General features: G+C 46.6%; 1 protein-coding gene across 4 annotated transcripts in view; it reads left to right on the top strand.

The window, feature by feature from the left end:
• LOC137333811 (cadherin-11-like) overlaps nucleotides 1-21407 on the top strand; it is a 152433-nt gene that overhangs the window by 63581 nt on the left and 67445 nt on the right. For all 4 annotated transcript variants that reach the window (XM_067998166.1, XM_067998163.1, XM_067998165.1 and 1 more), the window contains one exon: nucleotides 16212-16678. In XM_067998166.1, coding sequence (XP_067854267.1) covers nucleotides 16451-16678 — 228 coding nt within the window. In that variant the 5' untranslated portion in view covers nucleotides 16212-16450. The remainder of the gene's footprint in view (nucleotides 1-16211; nucleotides 16679-21407) is intronic.

The raw sequence follows: 21407 nt of genomic DNA, 5'->3' as shown, positions 1-21407 counted from the left end.
TCATGTGGAATCCATTATTACTTTTTTTATTCCTGGAATGTTCCAGACCCCAAAAATAATTGATTGCAGAACCTAAATGATTGGAAGTTTCCGGCAGAATTTAATGGCTGTGCCTCGGGCAACACTTGAAGAACAAAATGCCTTTCCTTCAAATATAAGTTTCGCTGGTGTAGTTTGATGAATTTTCTGGCGTGGATTTGATGGGTTCGCTGGTGTATTTTGGTGAATTTTCTGGCGTGGATTTGATGGGTTCGCTGGTGTATTTTGGTGAATTTTCTGGTGTGGATTTGATGGGTTCGCTGGTGTATTTTGGTGAATTTTCTGGCGTGGATTTGATGGGTTCGCTGGTGTTTTTTGGTGAATTTTCTGGCGTGGATTTGATGGGTTCGCTGGTGTATTTTGGTGAATTTTCTGGTGTGGATTTGATGGGTTCGCTGGTGTATTTTGGTGAATTTTCTGGCGTGGATTTGATGGGTTCGCTGGTGTATTTTGATGAATTTTCTGGCGTGGATTTGATGGGTTCGCTGGTGTATTTTGGTGAATTTTCTGGTGTGGATTTGTTGGGTTCGCTGGGGTTGGGATTGCCAGGATGGAATTGTCGATTTTGCTGGTGCCGTTTTGGAATTTGCTGGCGGGGCGCAGGTTTAGTGGGATCTTGCTTAGCCAGTCGCAGGAATCTGAAATCACGAAATGAAAGCGTGTTCAGATACTCCAAAATGACAGCCCTCTTGCTTTGAGCAGCTAATCAAGAATAACACGTAAAATTGATAAATATTTTGTTGGTGTGTGCGCCTGTGTTATAGCTGTCTCCCCGTTTCTCAACTGTGACGTCTTTGCCTTTGTGAGACGATTGCTTTCCCCTCTTCCATTAACATTAAAAAAAACACGACTGCGGACATTTCAACCCTTTATAACCCTGTCCTGTTTCTTCAACTTACACAGGGTACAGAGTAGATGATCAGATAGAGGTCTCAGCCTGCTCTATTGTTCAGCTCCCTATTCATCTAATAAAAGATTCACGGCGGGAGTGTGTATTAATTTAAACATCATCAGGTACAATCTGATCCCACAAGCCACAAAGCGAATTCCATTAAGAGTTTTTTTTAAATTTCTCCGTCTCTCTTCTTCTCCTTTCTCCCTCAGTGGATTGATGTTGGTCGATACTACGTCTGAGATTGACAGATGGATCAGATGCCTCAGTGAGTTCTCCAAGCTCCTGCCAACTCCAGTCTATTCATGTTACGCACTAGCCAGTGGGTCTAGCTGGTCAAACCAGATCTGTCACTCAAGCCTTTTTTTCTCTCTGAAAGTATATACAGAGACGGTTAAGAGAGCTACATTAGCCTCTGGGCATCTAGACCTCAAGCATATCTCCATTATCATGGTCTCTCATGGCTGCTAAATCTCACAGACTCCTTTCCATAAAGAGGCCTAATCATGTTCATCCAAATGTGTTGGGCAAGGTTTTATTTTACATAGAATTACATAGAATTTACAGCACAGAAACAGGCCATTCGGCCCAACTGGTCTATGCCGGTGTTTATACTCCACACAAGCCTCCTTCCTCCCCTCTTCATCTCACCTTATCAGCATATCCTTCTATTCTTTTCTCCCCTCATGCGTTTACCGAGCTTCCCCTTAAATGCATTCTATTCCATTCGCCTCAACCACTCCTTGTGGTAGCGAGTTCCACATTTTCACCACTCTCTGGGTAAAAAAGTTCCTCCTGAATTCCCCATTGGATTTATTAGTGACTATCTTATATTTATGGCCCCTAGTTTTAGTCTCGTTCACAAGTGGAAACATCTTCACAACTTCTATCCTATCGAAACCCTTTCATAATCTTATAGACTTCCAACAAGTCACCCCTCAGCCTTCTCTTCTCTAGAGAAAAGATCCCCAGTCTGCTCAACCTTTCCTCTCTTTTAATTCCTCTTTTCCTTCTGAGCCTCCACAGACAGCAGCCACTTTCTGCCGCCTTACCCAAGTAGCTATTCTTCATCCATGATCTTATTCAATTCAGTGCTGGCAGGCTATTCTACTGTGGAATGGATCGCAACTGAACCCAATTCTGGCCCCGCTCAGTACTCATCCAAGAAACTCCATTCATAAATATATGAATAGTTCAAGACACGGCAAGTGTGGCAGTGCTTGGGAGGAACAGGTCACTTTGGACCCATGGTTCCCAAAGCTCTCCACCACTGGGGGTTTTCCTCGCCTCGTGTCTGGGTCTGCTGTAGACTCATTGAGAGAGCGATTGCAATGATTAGTCAACAACTCCATTATCCTCGTATCATATGACTGCTTGGATGGTAGAATGCAAACTAGATATATATTAAAGAAAGAAAGAACTTGCATTTATGTAGCGCCTTTCATGACCTAAGGTCGTCCTAAAGTACTTTACAGCCAATGAAGTACTGTTTGAAGTGTGGTCACTGTTGTAATGTAGGAAACGCGGCGGACAATTTGTGCACAGCAAGATCCCACAAACAGCAATGTGATAATGACCAGATAATCTGGTTTAATGATGTTGGTTGAGGGATAAATATCGTCCAGGACACCGGGGAGAATTCTTCTGCTCTTCTTCAAAATAGGGTAATGGGGTCTCTTACATCCATCTGAGAGGGCAGATGGGACCTCGCTTTAACATCTCATCTGATAGACATTTATTTACAGTATTACTCATATACTCTATCGCATAATGTTACTTTCTGAAAGAAATCTAACTAATTTGCATTGCGATGAATCAATACCAACTGCTTCGACCATCTCCCTAGGGAGCCTGCTCCATAGATTGACCACTTGCTCACTGAAATAATGTTTCCACCCAGATTAATTCTGAATTTACCCTCCTTCGAGTGCTGGCTGTGTCCTCTAGTTCTATTAAGAAGCCAGGTTTGGGGTACTGATTGAAGGAGGGAGTACTGAGAACCTACTGTCAGCTGCACATCACCACTGTAAGGGTTAAGGGCCTTCCTTCTCACCTTATTCTCTTGGGATTTCCTCTGCTGGGACCATTAGCCACCACCTCTCGATAGACCGTTGCCTTGCCTTAAGAACGAACGCGATGTTACATACCAACAGCAGAGCTTGGCGCCGGTGCTACAACGTTAAGTGAGATTGAAGCTACTGCAACTGGAAAAACAGAGCGTCATCTCGAGAGTTGGTTTTCGTCTGTTGTGCCTGAGTCAGGCAGCACTATACGTGCTGAGCATTGGCGATGGGGAAAAAAATCAGCCAGAGTTTCTGCTCCCGATTGTTATCCACTGGAAAATCCACATGTGTGTATAATGTCCTTTAGGGATGGAAACCTGCCGTCCTTACCCGGTCTGGGCCTATAATGTGACTCCAGTCCCCACACCAATGTGGATGATTCTTTAACTGCCCTTTGAAGTGGCCCAGCGAGACACTCAGTTGTATTTAGTGGTGAGAATGTGGAACTTGCCACCACGAGGAGTAGTTGAGGCGACTAGCATAGATGCATTTAAGGGAAAGCTGGATAAACACATGAGGGAGAAAGGAGTTGAAGGACATGTTAATAGGGTTAGATGAAGGGTGGGAGGAGGCTCGTGTGGAGCATAACCACCGAATGGCCTGTTTCTGTGCTGTACATTCTATGGTTTACATAGAATCTATATAATTCTATGCAAACCACTACAGCGTTCCTTCATCATCGCTGGGTCAAGATCCTGGAACTCCCTGCCTAACAGCACTGTGGGAGAACCTTCACCACACGGACTGCAGCGGTTCAAGAAGGCGGCTCACCACCACCTTCTCAAGGGCAATTAGGGATGGGCAATAAATGCCGGCCTCGCCAGCGACGCCCACATCCCATGAACGAATAAGAAAAAAACCTTTCAAGGGACAACCACGGATGGGCAATAAATGCCAGCCTTGCCAGTGACACCCACATCCTGAGAGTGAATTAAAAAAACATTAAAGTGTTGGACCCCAAGACCCTAGGCTAAGAGAAACATGTTTAATGCCACCCAGTGTAAAGCATTTTCTCCAATTAATAATTTTCCCCAAGTGCTCCACATCCTGAGTGTGGTCACTCTGCTCCCTCCTGGTTTCCCCCCTTAAAGACACCAGTTCCTTTTTTTTATGGAGAGGCAGATTTTATTTTTTTTGGCACATTACTGGCTTCTTGTGCAGTCTGCAGTTGGAAAGAGTTCTTAATATTATTCCATCGCTGACAGAGTGGTTGAGATGTCACTGTTGTGAATCGGCTGTCTTGTTTAAACTGCCTTGTGTAGAAATTCAGATTCAGCTGCAACCCATTTCCCAAACCGCAGTGTGGCCAGTAACACTTACTGGGATTTAACTACAGTGTACAGTAGCTACAAACCCAAACCCGGAAAATGGCCAAGAAATGGCAGGAGGGTCGGTCACCAGAGGACACAGATTTAAGGTAATTGGCAAAAGAACCAGAGGAGGGAGATGTGGAGAATTTTTTTTACGCAGCGAGTTGTTACGATCTGGAATGCGCTGCCTGAAAGGGCGGTGGAAGCAGATTCAATAGTAACTTTCAAAAGGGAATCGCATAAAAACTTGAAAAGGAAAAAATTGCAGGGCTGTGAGGAAAGAGCGAAGGGGAGTGGGGCTAGCACTGGCACGATGGGCCGAATGGCGTCCTGTGTTGTATGATTCAATGAAATTGGATTCCGCCGCGCCCGTTTAACAGGCGTAAAACTGGCGCACAAGGGTCCAACATGGCGGACGGTGTGTTAGCGCTCATTCTGCGGCTGAAGTGCGCTGCCCGTCATATTGGTAAAGGCTCCTGGCGTAGGGGTCCAGAGCGTGCGCCTGAAACAGATGTTAAGGCCCTTTGCATAAGCAAATAGGGGGGTCTGGCACCTTGTTTGAGGCACCCCTTGCGAGATTCGCTTGTGACTAACCGTAGCATGTGGCGTGCGCGCTGCCGTCAGTATTCTCAGGCGCTTGGCAACCAAATCAACGGCCCTTAAAGGGACCGCTGGACGCTGCCTACCGGAAAGGTAAGATTTAATTCCTGTACTTATCTTATTGAGGAGCTCCTCTTGGCCCCACATTAAATTCGCGGGCCGCTGCCGGTCACTGATCGCTCAAACCCCACCCCTCGCCCCGGGACTCTCCTTACGACCCCAGCCGTACGACCCCAGCCGGTGTCTGAGCCGGTCAATCTTGGTGACTCCCTGGACCGGCGGAGCTGCCTCTGGGACCACGACCGGTGCCCGCAGCTCACCGGGAATATATAAATACCAATTTGCCGTGGTCTTCGTTAGGTGGGTGCACCGGGATCACGTCTCCGATTCAGGCGCGATCCAATTTCTGGACCGACGCAGCACTCAATGCTATCAGACTATCCCAACCGTAAGACATGGACGCCCAATTTTCCTCCCCTGAAGGCGTTGACTCCATGATTGGAGTAAGGTGGACTCTTACACTCTCCCAATGAGGCTCAACGTAAGCTCGAGGAACAGCACCTCACCTTTCCACTCCACCTTTAAGAAGGACTGAACCTGCCTTCATCCAGTTTATACTGTTCCTTTCATTCCTTGCTTGTCTGGCCCAGTCTTGATCTACAATGGTGGGCTATTTGACTGGAGATAGCATCGCAGTGGAATCCTATTTTCCCATCCAATGTGCATTACACAGTGGGAATCCTAGCTGATTTTATTTGCCCTTCCTTACCTGAGGGGACAATAATCTTAACATCCCCATTCCTGTCCTGGTTGAAGTAATTGAACTCAGCACAGATTGGGGATCTGATTTGGGCCCTTCCTGGCCTATCAAGCTCAGGAGGACAACAGGGAGAGCCTTCGGCCCACGACCCTATAGCAGTGAGCAATCTACTTTCACCGAGCCACATAAGGGAGATATTAGGACAGGTGACCAAAAGCTTGGTCAAAGAGGTAGGTTTTAAGGAGCGTCTTAAAGGAAGATGAGAGAGGTAGAGAGGCGGAGAGGTTTAGAGAGGGAATTCCAGAGCTTAGGGCCTAGGCAGCTGAAGGCACGGCCGCCAATGGTGAGGCCAAAGATGCACTAGAGGCCAGAATTGCAGGAACGCAGAGTCCTCGGAGGGCTATAGGGCTGGAGGAGGTTACAGAGATAGCAGCTTCTTCCCATATTCATCAAGTCCCTCTTTTGGGTCGAAGTCGCACGATGCGATATTGATCATTTTAAAGTGCATGAAATTCCCGTGTCCACCATTTAAATCAAGGCGTGAATCATTTATTTATGTTAGCACATACACATTGCAATTTCAGCCCATTTCTCCAGAAAATGTAATAGAGCTGTCTGCTTGAGTGGTCGACTTTGGTCACTTATTTCACCTATTTTCCTTGTAATTTTTGCTTGTCATCTTTCTGACTGTGCTGTTGTACTCAAAGCTGCGTGCTGCATGTGGAATCAGTGGCTGCTTGTTGGACAGACTTGAGTGTTGTAACGTGGAGTGTGTAGTGGGTATTGTGAGGTCCTTCCACCTCCAGGTGCTGGGTTTGAACACCAACATACGAACAATAACAGACAGGAAAAAACCCTCTGGTCTACCCAGCCTGTCTCTCACAACTGCGCTGCCTTGTGCATCACAATATCCGCACTCCCTGCCCCACCCACAAGCCATGCGATTTCGTGGGGAGGGGAGAAACCAGATACAAACCCAGGCCAATTTGGGGGTAAAAAAATCTGGGAAATTCCTCTCCGACACCCCTAGCCGATCGATACTGGTCCAGGAGATCACTCCGGCCATGATTAATGTTATTCGGTACCTACCTCTTGTACAAAGTGATCTCGGCCCCAGCCAGAAACAGGTCCAGCTCTCGCTTGAAGGAATTCAACGAATCTGCGTCCACCGTACGAGCCGGCAGCCTGTTCCAGAGGTTGACTATTCTCTGGGAAAAGAACCACCTCCTGACATCTGACCTCGATCTGACCTTACGCAATTTGAAATTGTGACCCCTGGTCCTCCCTGACCTATTTGATTGGAACAAACTGTCAAACTTGAACACAATCTATTCCCTTCATTATAGTCCAAATAAAACAGATCCTTTTCCCCGATGTTAAAAGGTCTGAGCTGGTTGAAAGTTGTCCATCTATCCCAGCACCTCCATCTATCAAGGGATGAGGGTTTGGCAATTCCACTCAGGAATGTGTTGGAAAGACTCATTCCTTATGTGTGGCCTGCAACTTCAAATCTATACCTAAACTCTCACTAATAACATTTTTGGAATCTGGTAAAATCATCTTGGGTCTGACCTGGGAATAGCAGAGAGTTTTCCAAATCTCCATCCTTGGAAACGTCTTAAAAATATTCGGTTATTAATGCTTTACTGAGCCGTAGAGATTCTATACACTATTTCTATACACCTTTCACAACCTCAGGATGTCCCAAAGGGCTTTACAGCCAGTGAAGTACTTTTGAAGTGTCGTCACTGTTGTGATGTAGGAAACACGCTGCACAGTAAGATCCCACAAACAGCAACGTGATAACGACCAGATAATCTGTTTTTAGTGATGTTGGTTGAGGGATAAATATTGGCCCAGGACACCGGGGAGAACTCCCCCGCTCTTTTTCGAAATAGTGCAGTGATAAAATGATAATGGATACTAAGGAGCTTTTTCCCTTCGTTGGGGGTTCTATAACAAGGGGACATAGATTCAAGGTAAAAGGCGGGAGGTTTAGAGGGGATTTGAGAAAGAACTTTTTCACCCAGAGGGTGGTTGGAGTCTGGAACTCACTGCCTGAAAGGGTTGTGGAGGCAGGAACCCTCACAACATTCAAGAAGCATTTGGATGAGCACTTGAAATGCCATAGCATACAAGGCTACGGACCAAATGCTGGAATATGGGATTAGAGTAGACAGGGCTGATGGCCGGCGCGGACACGATGGGCCGAAGGGCCTCTATCCGTGCTGTATAACTCTATGACTCTCTATGACTCTATGACTCTATGACTCTATAAAGGGATTCAATAGGGTAGATAGAGGGAGACTCTTTCTTTTGGTGCGGGAATCTAGAACAAAGGGGGCATAAACTTAAAATTGGATCTAGGCTGTTCAAGAGGTGATGTCAGGAAGCACTTCTTCACATAAAGGGGCAGTGGAAATCCGGAACTCTCTCCCCCAAAAGGATGTTGGATAATGGGGGACAACTGGAGCTTTCAAGACTGAGGTAGATAGATTTTTGTTAGGTGTTAAGGGATATGGAGCGAAGGTGGGTAAATGGAGTTGAGGTGGAGATCAGCCATGAATGTCGGAACAGGCTCGAGGGGCTGAATGGACTACTCCTGCTCCTATGTTGTTTGTTCCCATACATATGGGTGGATTTTCTGACTAGACGCACCCATCATTTTTTATTCATTGTGGCTACTTGGGTGGGGTATTGTATTTAAAGACATAGAGCTTACAACACGGAAGTAGGCTATTCGGCCCAACCAGTCCCTGTCAACATTTAGCCCCCACTCGAGCAAATAGTTCCAATCATATTTGCCCCCCTTGTTTCCCGTATCCCTTCATCCCATTTTCCCTCATCCACCTATCCAATCTCATCTTGAATATTGACAAACTGTAGTTTTCTTTCTCAACCACTAGTACGGAGCTAAACAATTCCCTCAGGGGAGTTTTAACCTGCCTCCCCCCGCCCTATCTCGTGGGAACGGTGCAGACGGACGGATGCGGGGGGGCGGCGGGGGGGGGTTAAGTTGACGGGGGTGTTTGAGCTGCATTCCACCCCCCCAACCATTTTAACACGCCTAGATTCAGGCAGGGGAAGGCCACCCACCTCAGAGGAGCAGGGTCCTAATTTCAATAGCGAATTCGCGTTAAAATTTCCCGGGCCTCACACTCTGGGGGCCGGACGGTTTGGCCCCCCGATTCCTGCCCCGAGTCACCATCGAGGCTTCTGTATGAAGCAGTTTCTCCTGCCCACAGTTCTAAGTCTCTTACGTTTAATCTTACCCCACGCTCTTGACCCCTCAACTACTGGAAACAGTCTGATTCGAAACTCCGAGATCTCTGCGCTCCTCCAATTCTGGCCCCTTGCGCATCCCCGATTTCCTTCGCCCCGCCATTGGCGGCCGTGCCTTCAGCTGCCTCAGCCCTAAGCTCTGGATTTCCCTCCCTAAACCTCTCCGCCTCTCTCTCCTCCTTTAAGACGCTCCTTAAAACCTACCTCTTTGACCAAGCTTCTGGTTACCTATCCTAATATCTCCTTATGTGGCTCGGTGTTAAATTTTGATAACGCTCCTGTGAAGCGCCTTGGGACGTTTTTACCATGTTAAAGGCGTTATGTAAATGCAAATTGTTGTTGTTGTTGTTGCTTCCATCTGCCCCCGTCTCATCCTTTCATAACGGAGGGTAACAGAACTGGAGAGACCACGGTCCAGAATTTTCACGGGACGAAGGAAGAAAGTGGAGGCGGTGAGAGGGAGATATTACAAATAAGGGAAAGTTGTGATTGAAACCGCGTCACCAGGGACAACAGTTAAATCAAACCTTGTGCTAATGCGCTCAGAGGTCAACACCTTTCAGGGGGGGTTTGGGGGAAATAGGGTGAAATGAAAGCCGTCGCTCAGACGTACTAAAAGTGTTCTGAGTGGAGTGTCCTATCACTGATCCCAACGATTAGCCAGAGAGAACCCAGACTGAGAGAGTTCCGAGATCAAAACGTATTCAAATCAATCAACTGCCAATAGAAAGCTGTTTAATTTAACGTTTTGTAGGAATTTCCTGTAAACCACTGAGTGTATTGAAAATAATTTATCGCACAAAAAAAAAAATCCACAATCACGCACCATCTCGCATAAATGTTTAGTCTGTTTATAAATCAAAACACACGTTTGTCTATATACTCCATTCAGGATGACTGATTAACTGCTGGGTGTGTTTACATTGAAACCCCCTTTCATTTTATTCCATTCCTAAGATAACAATGGCCCTTCATTCCTTCCTTGACCCTCTTCGAGGTTTTATTATTCCAGCTCTCTCCAGCGCCCCAGCTCCCCTGTCAGTCTCTTGATTCCTGCTCTGCAACTTCACGGGCTGTTAAGAACGAGTTTCTTTGTTTGTGGAGCTCGGTCCAATCGTTTGTTTTGAAACTGTTGACCTTTCCCAGTTTTCTCCACCGCTGAAGTCTCCATACGTTGCTGGGATATTGTTCCAGATGTGCCAATCTAACTCTGGCCCAAGTGGCTGTCCTTCATGTGTGAGACCAGACGTTTGAGTTGGCAGGATATTCAACAATGACAGGCTTTGCGGTCAAGCCCGATCTTGTTTTTAAGGAAGCAAGAAAGAACTTGCATTTATATAGCGCCTTTCACGACCTCAGGATGTCCCAAAGTGCTTTAACAGCCAATTAAGTACTTTTAAAGTGGAGTCACTGCTGTAATGTAGGAAACGTGTCAACTAAATTGCCCACAACCAGCAATGTGATAATGATGAGATAATCTGTTTTAGTGATGTTGGTTGAGGGATAAATATTGGCCAGGACACTGGGAGAACTCCCCTGCGAAATAGTGCCATAGGTTCTTTTACATCCATCCGAGAGGGCAGATGGAGCCCTGGTTTAATGTCTCATCTGAAAGAGGGCACCACTGACAGTGCAGCACTCCCTCAGCACTGGCACCGGGAGTGTCAGCATAGATTTTTTTTTGCTCAAGTCTCTGGAGTGGGGCTTGAGCCCACAACCGTCTGACTCAGAAGCAAGAGTGCTACCCACTGAGCCACATGTAATTGTTGAGTGAGAGTCAATTAATAACGATCGAGCGCTGGAACCTCTGGCTGATTTTATTCCTCTCAGGGCCGTAGTGGCGAATCGCAGCAACTGAACTGCTACCCTGGCCAGGGACAGTGTCAGAACTGAGCAATCACACTGGGGCCCCGAACCAGTCCAGTGAAGAGACACCTACGCTATCAGAAGGTCGCAAGTTCAAGGCCCCAGCACAAAATCTAGGCTGGCGCTACGGTGCCAGTACTGAGGGAGTGCTGCACTGTCGGAGGTGCCGTCTTTCGGATGAGACATTGAACCGAGGCCCCGTCTGTCTGCCCCCTCAGGTGGACGTTAAAGTTCCCACGGCCGCTATTTCGAAGAAGAGCGGAGGAGTTCTCCCCGGTGTCCTGAGCCAATATTTTTCCATCAACCAACATCACTAAAGTTGTTTATCTGGTCATTTATCTCATTGCTGTTTGTGGGATCTTGCTGTGCGCAAATTGACTGCCATGTTTCCCTATATTACAACAGTGACTACACTTCAAAAAGTACTTCATTGGCTGTAAAGTGCTTTGGGACGTCCTGAGCTCCTGAAAGGTGCTGTATAAATGCAGGTTCTTTCTATCTTTCCTTAAACTGAATGCCATGACTTGACACATCTTTCCTGGAATACTGTGCACAGTTTTGGTCTCCTTACCAAAGATATACTTGCCTTAGAGACAGTGCAACAAAGGTTCACTAGATTGATTCCTGGGATGAGAGGGTTGTCCTATGAGGCCGCCTACACTCTCTGGAGTTTAGAAGAATGAGAGGTGATCTCATTGAAACATATAAGATTCTGAGAGGGCTTGACAGGGTAGATGCTGAGAGGCTGTTTCCCCTGGTTGGAGAGTCTTGAATTAGAGGACATAGTCTCAGGATAAGGGATGGGCCATTTAGGAGTAAGATGAGGGGAAATTTCTTCACTCGGAGGGTTGTGAATCTTTGGAATTCTCTACCCCAGAGGCCTGCGGATGCTCAGTTGTTGAGTATTTTCAAGGCGGAGATCAATAGATTTTTGGATTGTAAGGGAATCAAGGGATATGGGGATCGGGCGGGAAAGTGGAGTTGAGGTTGAAGATCAGCCATGATCTTGTTGAATGGCAGAACAGGCTTGAGATGCCAAATGGTCCACTCCTGCACCTATTTCTTATGTTCTTATGACTCTGTAGGGACCCAAAACCAAGGCTTTGCAGGGGGCCCCTCCCCCTCCCCCTCCCCCTCAAGTCACACCCCTCTCCTGACCCTGCCTGAGATCAGTTAACTGAGATCGAAACCAGGACAATCATGGTCCGCACAGCTCAGTTCCACGCTTAGCAAGCTTGTCACCTGGAAGGCCTCATTGGATTCCGTTCCAACAATGACCCCTGGACCTCCCCTCTACCCTTGATCGGGTCCAAGGTCTTACTCACTTAAACCTCTTCACCGTCGACCTCCCTCCCCAATGCCCTCAGCCTACTTCTGACTCCTGCTCTCCTAGCTCAGAGGAAATCGCAGAAATAATCTCTTGTCTTAAAAATAAAAGAAATATGATGAATTAAAACCAGAAATTTCAATCTTTTCCAAGTTTAGTCCTTGGAGATTGTCTGAACATTTATCCACATATTTCACATCCATTGAGTTTGGGAGCAAATTGAATTTTCACTTGTTTTTTATTAATATCCTGTGAATAGTACATCACCTATTAGTGTTGGAGACACCAGTATTTGCATATATATATAAAATTCAGTCCCTTAGGGAAGATGCCTGCAAAAGGCACAGTGAATACAGCATTAGACACTCTCAGATGAAAAAGCTCAGACAAAGATTGGATAAACAGTGATTTCCAGCACAAAGCAATTAATGGTCATGATCTAACTTCGATTAAGTGGGCAGCTTCTTTTGAACCATTAAAATAAATCAATAATATTTCACTTAATGTTCCGTCTTAACGTTTTTTTGGGTGTCTAAACATAGAACATATACCACTGGCTTTGTGTGAGAGGTACAAAGATTCATGAGCAATCTGTGACTGGAGGTGGGGGTGTGATTTGAGAGTCGAGGTTAATAAATATCATTACAGCAACATCCAATTGGAGTAAGGACCCCACTCCATCCCATGAACCATCTGTAACCTGTGTCTTTATAACACATTTACACATCCTGTCTACACTTGCTGTGTGATAGTTGAACAGATATTTAGCAATTGTAAACAATTTTACAACACCAAGTTATAGTCCAGCAATTTTATTTTAAATTCACAAGCTTTCGGAGGCTTCCCCCTTCGTCAGGTGAACGATGTGAACGATATTTAGCAGTAATACAATGGCACCATTGTCTGATATTTATTTTCTAACAGTTCAATCCTTGACATTCCTTCCTCAATCAGCATCATCAACATCGTGCTGTATCTGATCTGTGAGTGCTTAAAGGGACAGTGTAGAGGGAGCTTTACTCTGTATCTAACCCGTGCTGTACCTGCCCTGGGAGTGTTTGATGGGACAGTGTAGAAGGAGCTTTACTCTGTATCTAACCCTGCTGTACCTGCCCTGGGAGTGTTTAATGGGACAGTGTAGAGGGAGCTTTACTCTGTATCTAACTCGTGCTGTACCTGCCCTGGGAGTGTTTGATGGGACAGTATAGAGGGACCTTTACTCTGTATCTAACCCTGCTGTACCTGCCCTGGGAGTGTTTGATGGGACAGTGTAGAGGGAGCTTTACTCTGTATCTAACCCGTGCTGTACCTGCCCTGGGAGTGTTTGATGGGACAGTGTAGAGGGAGCTTTACTCTGTATCTAACCCGTGCTGTACCTGCCCTGGGAGTGTTTGATAGGACAGTGTAGAGGGAGCTTTACTCTGTATCTAACCCGTGCTGTACCTGCCCTGGGAGTGTTGATGCTGATAGTATAGAGGGAGCTTTACTCTGTATCTAACCCGTGCTGTACCTGCCCTGGTTTGATGGGACAGTGTAGAGGGAGCTTTACTCTGTATCTAACCCGTGCTGTACCTGCCCTGGGAGTGTTTGATGGGACAGTGTAGAGGGAGCTTTACTCTGTATCTAACCCGTGCTGTACCTGCCCTGGGAGTGTTGATGCTGATAGTATAGAGGGTGCTTCACTCTGTATCTAAGCTCCGGGAGTGTTTGATGCTGACACTGGGTACCCAAACTGAAGAGTGCTCAACTCCTGATTATTAAAATCCTTCATTCACACACAAAAAGCTACAAATAGAAAACACATAAAATAAGGATTGCAGAAGCAATTGTATTTTGGGGTTTTTTGAATCTCGAAGGTGTCGGAGCTGGAGCTGGAATGATGAGAGAATATTAATGGAATATTTGACCTTGATCATACTTTTGTTAAGGACACGATAATTCAGAAGCAAAGATAGTTCTCGAGAAGCCTGGTGGGGGTTTCCGAACGAGACACTAAGCACGACAGGCTTATTATGCCTTGAGCATTATAAAGCGCGAAGTGTACAAAAATATATTTTTAAAAAAATCTGGCCATGCATTAGGAGTATTTAAAGGAGCTTTACCTTCCTTCTAGGGGGAGGTAGAGGAAGCAAGGGACTGTGGTAACAGCCTATGGCATTGCCTTAAGTGATGGTAATGCCCAACATAGGAAGGAACATAGGAACAGGAGGAGGCCATTCAGCCCCTCGAGCCTGTTCTGCCATTCAATTAGATTGTGGCTGATCTGTATCTTAACTCCAACTACCCGTAAAATGGTGGCTAACTGCGAGTCTCCTGTCATCCACAGAGCCTCCACTTGAAGAGTTTACCTCCGACTGTCCTCAGGAATCTTTGAAATAACCGTTAAAAAGTCAGGTTGATATATGTTGTAAACCGCTAAATTAAAATTATGGCCTTATTAAATATTACTAAGTTGCTAGTTTGTTTACATTTGGAATCTTTGGTTTGCTGATAAAGACCTTAAGTAAGGTTGCCAACCCCGGTTGGTGGCATTCCTGGAGGTTTGGTCACGTGACGTTCTGACCACGTGACGCCTGACCACGTGACACCTGATCACGTGACACCTAACCACGTGATGCCGGATCATGTAATGCCTGGTCGCATGACTTCTACAAATGTTATGGCATTTACCGTATAAAGGTTGGGTCCCCTCTGGTTCAGTATTTTTGCTCATGGTTTCGCTCCAGCAGCTGTTGTGTGAGAAATTCCAAGAACAAGGAGGCCACTCATGAGCAGGGGGAGAGGGGAAACCGAGGGAGGGGAAGAGGGGAAACCGAGGGAGGGGAAGAGGGGAAACCGAGGGAGGGGAAGAGGGGAAACCGAGGAACCCCCATTTCAGAGACCCCCCATTTCAGACCCTCCTCTGATTCCCGAGACCACCCGATTCCTGACTCTCCATCCCTTTCTTGATTGCACTCCAGCCAGTCGCGGTTCTCTGCGGGTGACCTCACTGAGATTCTCCAACAGCAGCCAGTGACATCATGGAGCGAGGGATTGGGGGGGGGGGGGCGGGGGGTCGGAGGCGGGCACACTGTGGTGGGAGATTTAAATCGTGGGAGGCAGCGCTCGGGGGACAAACCCCCGAATCCAGGAAACTCTCGGTCATTCGGGAGCGTTGGGAACACTAACCATAAGGGCATATTTTATCACTTAACAATCTCAGCTGACACTCCAGTGCAGTACTGAGGGGGTGCTGCATTGTTGAAGGTGCCGTCTTTCGAATGAGACGTTAAACCGAGGCCCCGTCTGCCCTCTCAGGTGGGCATGAAAGATCTCATGGCACTATGCAGCACAAAACCCGTCTCCCCCCCCCGCAGCAAAACAAGGGAAGATGTTGGCTGTATTCATTTCAGCTGTTGGTGATCTATGGAAACTGCCAATTTATTTGTGTATGTTTGCCCAGAAAATCTCTGCAGACTGGAGAGATGAGGGAACGCACACTAACATTGCTTTAATTTCAATGCCAATCCCAATCCGTTTATCTCACTGTCTTTATCAATTTCACACATATGAAGGAAAACACTTCCTTTGATGACTTGAGACTGTGAATTTAATCATGTCCCAAGGATTTTACAGGCGATTTGATAGCAAGGTTGCAAAGTGCCAGCCCTGGATGACTCGTGTGCGTGTGCGTGTGCGCGTGTGCACGTGCGCGTGTGCGTGTGTGTGTGTCTTTGCACGCCCAATTCTTGCCTCTTGCCCATCCCTGATTTCCTTCGCTCCACCATTGGCAGCCGTGCCTTCAGCTGCCTGGGCCCTAAGCTCTGGAATTCCCTTCCTAAATCTCTCTGCATTAAAGGCGCTATACAAATGCAAGTTGTTATTGTTGTGCAGGAGTTAGTTGACTAAAATATAACATTCATCCCAGGTATTCTGGCCCTGCGTCTTTTGATCGGCGGCCGAGGCTTTGAAGGAAAGCAGTAATCGGGAAAAGTTTGAAGTAAGCCTTACTTCAACGTAAAGTGGAAGATTAACAGTTGCCGCTACAGGGAAGGACTAGCAATCTGATTTCTCTTCTTTTGTCATCTTGTAGGTAATAAAGTTGGGAAGGTTTGGCCTGCGGAGTTGCAATGAACCACAGAGCAAGCAGCAAAGCATCTCAATGAAGGAACGCTGACAGCAAACACCCTCCCCCCTCCCCCCCCCCACCTTACTCAGTCCAGAGTCGGGGCTGGTCGGCTGCTATTGGACCTCCCAAGTCCAACTGAAGATTGTGCCTGACCCAACAAACCAAACAAAAAAAACAGAAAAGGAAAAACAAATCAAAGCAAGATGAGGCGAGACTTTTATTTACACCTTTTTCTGGCCTGCTTGAGCGTCGTTCACTGGAGTCACTCCGCGCCGGCGAAAAACTCCACTGCCTCGCGGGCCTCGAATCGATCTCGTCATGGACTGGGTGTCAAAGGTCAAGTTCTTCACAGATCCAAGAGAGGCTGGGTTTGGAATCAGTTCTTTGTGATTGAGGAGTATACAGGCCCAGATCCTGTTCTCGTGGGCAGGGTAAGGCTACTTTTCCATCGACCTTTTCTCCAGCCCCAAGCAATGCACGGAAACCCCAGGCCATTAAATGAAATTGAAAGCAAAAAAAAAAAACACACTGCGGAGGTTGGGGGATATCTGAAATATAAGCAGAAAATGCTGGAAAGCGTCCAGCAGTGTCGGGCAGCATCCGTGTGGAGAGAGTAACAGAGTTAAAATGTTTCAGGTCGACGACCTTTCATCAGAACTGGAAGATGTTGGAGACTAATAGCTTTTGAGACAGACCAAAGCCAGAGCTCCCTGGACGACAAAAGAGATAGAGAGCAAGATGAAGCAGAAAAACGGGCGTATGACAGATGTCAGGTTGATAATACAAGTGAGAACCAGGCTGAATATAGAAAGTTCAGAGGGGAAGTGAAAAAGGAAATAAGAGGGGCAAAGAGAGAGTATGAGAATAGACTGGCAACTAACATAAAAGAGAATCCAAAGGTCTTCTACTGGCATATAAATAGTAAACGGGTAGTAAAAGGAGGGGTGGGGCCAATTAGGGACCAAAAATGGTATATAGGCATGGAGGTGGAGGGCATGGCTGAGGTACTAAATGAGTACTTTGCATCTGTCTTTACCAAGGGAGAAGATACGGCCAAAGTCACAGTAAAAGAGGAGGTAGTTGAGGTACTGTATGGGATAAAAATTGATAAAGAGGAGGTACTAGAAAGGCTGGCTGTACTTAAAGTAGATAAGTCACCCGGTCCAGATAGGATGCATCCTAGGTTTCTGAGGAAAGTAAGGGTGGAAATTGCAGAGGTACTGGCCATAATCTTCCAAACATCTTTAGATACAGGGGGTGGTGCCGGAAGACTGGAGAATTGCAAATGTTACACCCTTGTTCAAAAAAGGGTGTAAGGATAAACCCAGCAAGTACAATTTAACTTCAGTGATGGGGAAGCTTTTAGAAACAATAATCTGGGACAAAATTAACAGTCACTTGGACAAGTGTGGATTAATAAGGGAAAGCCAGCATGGATTTGTTAAAGGCAAATCATGTTTAACCAACTTGATAGAGTTTTTTGATGAGGTAACAGAGAGGGTCGATGAGGGCAATGCGGTTGATGTGGTGTATATGGACTTTCAAAAGGCATTTGATAAAGTGCCGCACGGTAGGCTTGTCAATAAAATTGAAGCCCACGGAATAAAAGGAGCAGTGGCTAAATGACAGGAAACAGAGAGTAGTGGTGAACAGCTGTTTTTCAGACTGGAGGGAGGGTGTACAGTGGTGTTCCCCAGGGCTCGGTGCTGGGACCACTGCTTTTCTTGATATATATTAATGACTTGGACCTGTGTGTACAGGGCACAATTTCAAAATTTGCAGATGACACAAAACTTGGAAGTATAGGAGGATAGCGACAGACTGCAAGAGGATGTAGACAGGCTGGTGGAATGGGCGGACACGTGGCAGATGACATTTAACGCAGAGAAGTGTGAGGTGATACATTTTGATAGGAAGAACCTTGTCCATCACGACATGTACACTCCCCATTGTCCCACCCGAAAGCCATGTGATCTCCCGGGAGAGGCAAAAAGACCCAGTTAATAGATAGTAACACTTGCATCTCAAAAATATTTGTTAAAAAAAACCCTCCAGATCTGGACAAACGTAAGAGGGTAAATGTTCTGACTTGTTCCTGACATGAAGTTTCACCCCCTCGTTATTTACACACTTCCCCACTGCTCCTCGCTCCCCCCCCCCCCCACCCCCCCATTGCAGAGTGCACATTGGAAAATTTACCCCCTCCAGATGCAGGGGTTTATTTGCATAAAGATGGAAGACAGCACCCCTCGTGAGCCCGACTTCCCAATGCCCACTCACAGCTGGAGAAACTTTGCACCAGGAGCACAGCGATCAACAGATTGACCCCCGGAGCAGACTAACTGTGCTCATTGTCAACCTGTGTCGGCCCAGAGCTGTCAGGGATCAGCGAGAGGAGGCTCCCCAGCCTTGGGTTCTACACCTGAGGCACCCGTGCACGCAAGCCGAGAGAGCGGAAGAGCTGCGTCCCATCACAGGGGCCAATGGCGCCACCGTGGAAATTTCAGCACAGAAGGAGGTACCACCAGTACCAGTGCCAGCTCCACATCACGGCCACCTCACTCTAATACCATTTCCCCGCTCTTTCCCTTTAATATTTTTCTGTGTGACTCCCTCCTAAATGTCATGATGTGCCTGGCCTGCACTGATGGTATAAGAGTCTATATTCTGATAACTGTGAAAAAGTGCTTCCTGATTTCCCATCTAAATGGCCTGGCTCTTATTTTAAACTTAATGTTCCCTTTGTTTTTGGATCCCCCGTCAGAGGAAATAATTTCCACCTTCCCCTTTGTACTTTTAGTGCTGACCCTAGATTTTAAACAGTTTACGCAGCGAGTTGTTACGATCTGGAATGCACTGCCTGATAGGGTGGTGGAATTGATTCAAACAGTAACTTTCAAAAAAGAATTCTATAAATCTTTTCCCAAAGGTAGGGGAGTCTATAACGAGGGGGCATAGATTTAAGGTGAGAGGGGAGAGATGCAAAAAGGGCCCAGAGGGGCAATTTTTTCACTCAAAGGGTGGTGAGTGTCTGGAACGAGCTGCCAGAGGCAGTAGTAGAGGCGGGTACAATTTTGTCTTTTAAGAACATAAGAACATAAGAAATTGGAGCAGGAGTAGGCCAATCGGCCCCTCGAGCCTGCTCCGCCATTCAATAAGATCATGGCTGATCTGATCCCAACCACAAATCTAAAGAACACAAGAAGTCGGAGCAGGACCCGGCCACATAGCCCCTGGGCCCTCTCCGCCACCCACAGGGCATTGACCGATCCGAACTCAGCTTCATGTCCAATTTCCTGCCCGCTCCCCATAAAAAGCATTTGGACAGTTACATGGGTAAGATGGGTATAGAGGGATATGGGCCAAGTGCAGGCAATTGGGACTAGCTTAGTGGTATAAACTGGGCGACATGGACATGTTGGGCCGAAGGGCCTGTTTCCATGTTGTAAACTTCTATGATTCTATGATCTTTACTTGAAAAGGTAAAAATTGCAGGGTTATGGGGAAAGACGCAGGGGGTTTGGACTAATTGCTAACTCTTTCAGAGAGCCAGCAAGGGCACAATGGGCTGAATGGCCTCCTTCTGTGCTGTATCATTCAACAATAGCTCTACTAAAACAGCTTGTGTTCCACAGTGCAATTTTAAGAGTGTGTTGTCTGTTTTTCCCTCATTAGAGAGCAAAAGACAAAGGCTGCAATGGAGGCCTTCTATTAAAACTAAAGGCTCCATGATTTAACAAGAAGACTTTGGCTGTCACTCTGGCTATTGGGTTAAACCAGCTTCCCTCGCGAGCTGTTGCTCTCCAGCGAGCGAAAGAGGCAGCAGGAATTATTGGTGCGGTACACACAGAGATTGTGATCTCGAGGCAATACATCATGTTCTCCTGTGTGACACTACGGGAGTTTATAGGCCTGGTTCATGGTTCAGGCCCCGGTCCCTCACCCATGTAGTTTCCATTATGTCTGTGGAAGCCAACAAATTCATGGAATCGTACAGCACAGAAGGAGGCCTTTCGGCCCATCGTGCCTGTGCCGACCCTTTGAAAGAGCTATCCAATTAGTCCCACTCCCCCCTGCTCTTTCCCCATAGTCCCTTCAAATTATTTCCTTTTCAAGTATTTATCCGATTTCCTTTTGAAAGTTACTATTGAATCTGCTTCCACCGCCCTTTCAGGCAGTGAATTTCAGATCTTAACAACTTGCTGCATAAAAAAAATATTAAATTTCTCATCTTCCTTCTGGTTCTTTTGACAATTTCCTTAAATCTGTGTCCTCTGGTTACCGACCCTCCTGCCAGTGGAAACTGTTTCTCTTTAGTCACTCTATCAAAACCCGTCATAATTTTAAACACCTCTATTAAATCTCCCCTGAACCTTCTCTGCTCCATGTTGTTGTTCCATATTCAGCAGCAGTCTCACACGCATAATCTTCCATCTGTATCGTCTCTGCTGGTCACTTCCACCATTTTTCTCACTTTCTCTTTTTAATAGAGGGGTTTCACTGCTGCTATGAATGCTGGGCTACCCCTACTCCAACAGAAGATAACAATACAGTAATACTACCTGTGTTCATCACGATATCTGCTAATGCCCTTCGCACAGTGCTAAAGCATGTGGGCAAATGCAGCAGCCCATTGTGTGCACAGCAAAGAGGTGAATGGTAACTTAACCTGCGATTGTTGACCAGAACAGCATCCCGCTCGTGTTCAAGGAGCGCCATTGTGTTTTTAACATCCACCTGGGCCACAGGAACAGTCAAAACATCAAGTTTAGCATCTCATTTGAAGGATAGGACCTCCAACAATGCAGCACTCCCTCAGAGTTATCAGCTGAGATTCAGTGCTCAGTTCCTGGGGTGGGTTTCGAACCCACAAACATCTGATGCAGAGGCAAAAGTCCGACCGACTCAGCTAAGCTGACACTTAAGCGACAGTAGAAATTACTCAAGAAACTCCAGGCCGTCGTAACATAGTAACATTAGGAACAGGAGCCCCTCGAGCCTGTTCCGCCATTCGATTAGATCATGGCTGATCTGTACCTCAACTCCATTTACCCGCCTTTGCTCCATATCTCTTAATCCCCTTACCCAACAAAAACCTAGCAATCTCAGTTTTGAAATCTCCAATCGACCCTCAGCAGCCACAGCGTTTTGGGGGAGTAA

This window comes from Heptranchias perlo, chromosome 16, assembly GCF_035084215.1.
Source record: "Heptranchias perlo isolate sHepPer1 chromosome 16, sHepPer1.hap1, whole genome shotgun sequence".
In the NCBI taxonomy this organism is placed as follows: Eukaryota; Metazoa; Chordata; class Chondrichthyes; order Hexanchiformes; family Hexanchidae; genus Heptranchias; species Heptranchias perlo.
Note: the sequence above shows the minus strand (reverse complement) of the source record. Positions and strands in the feature narration are given on the sequence as shown.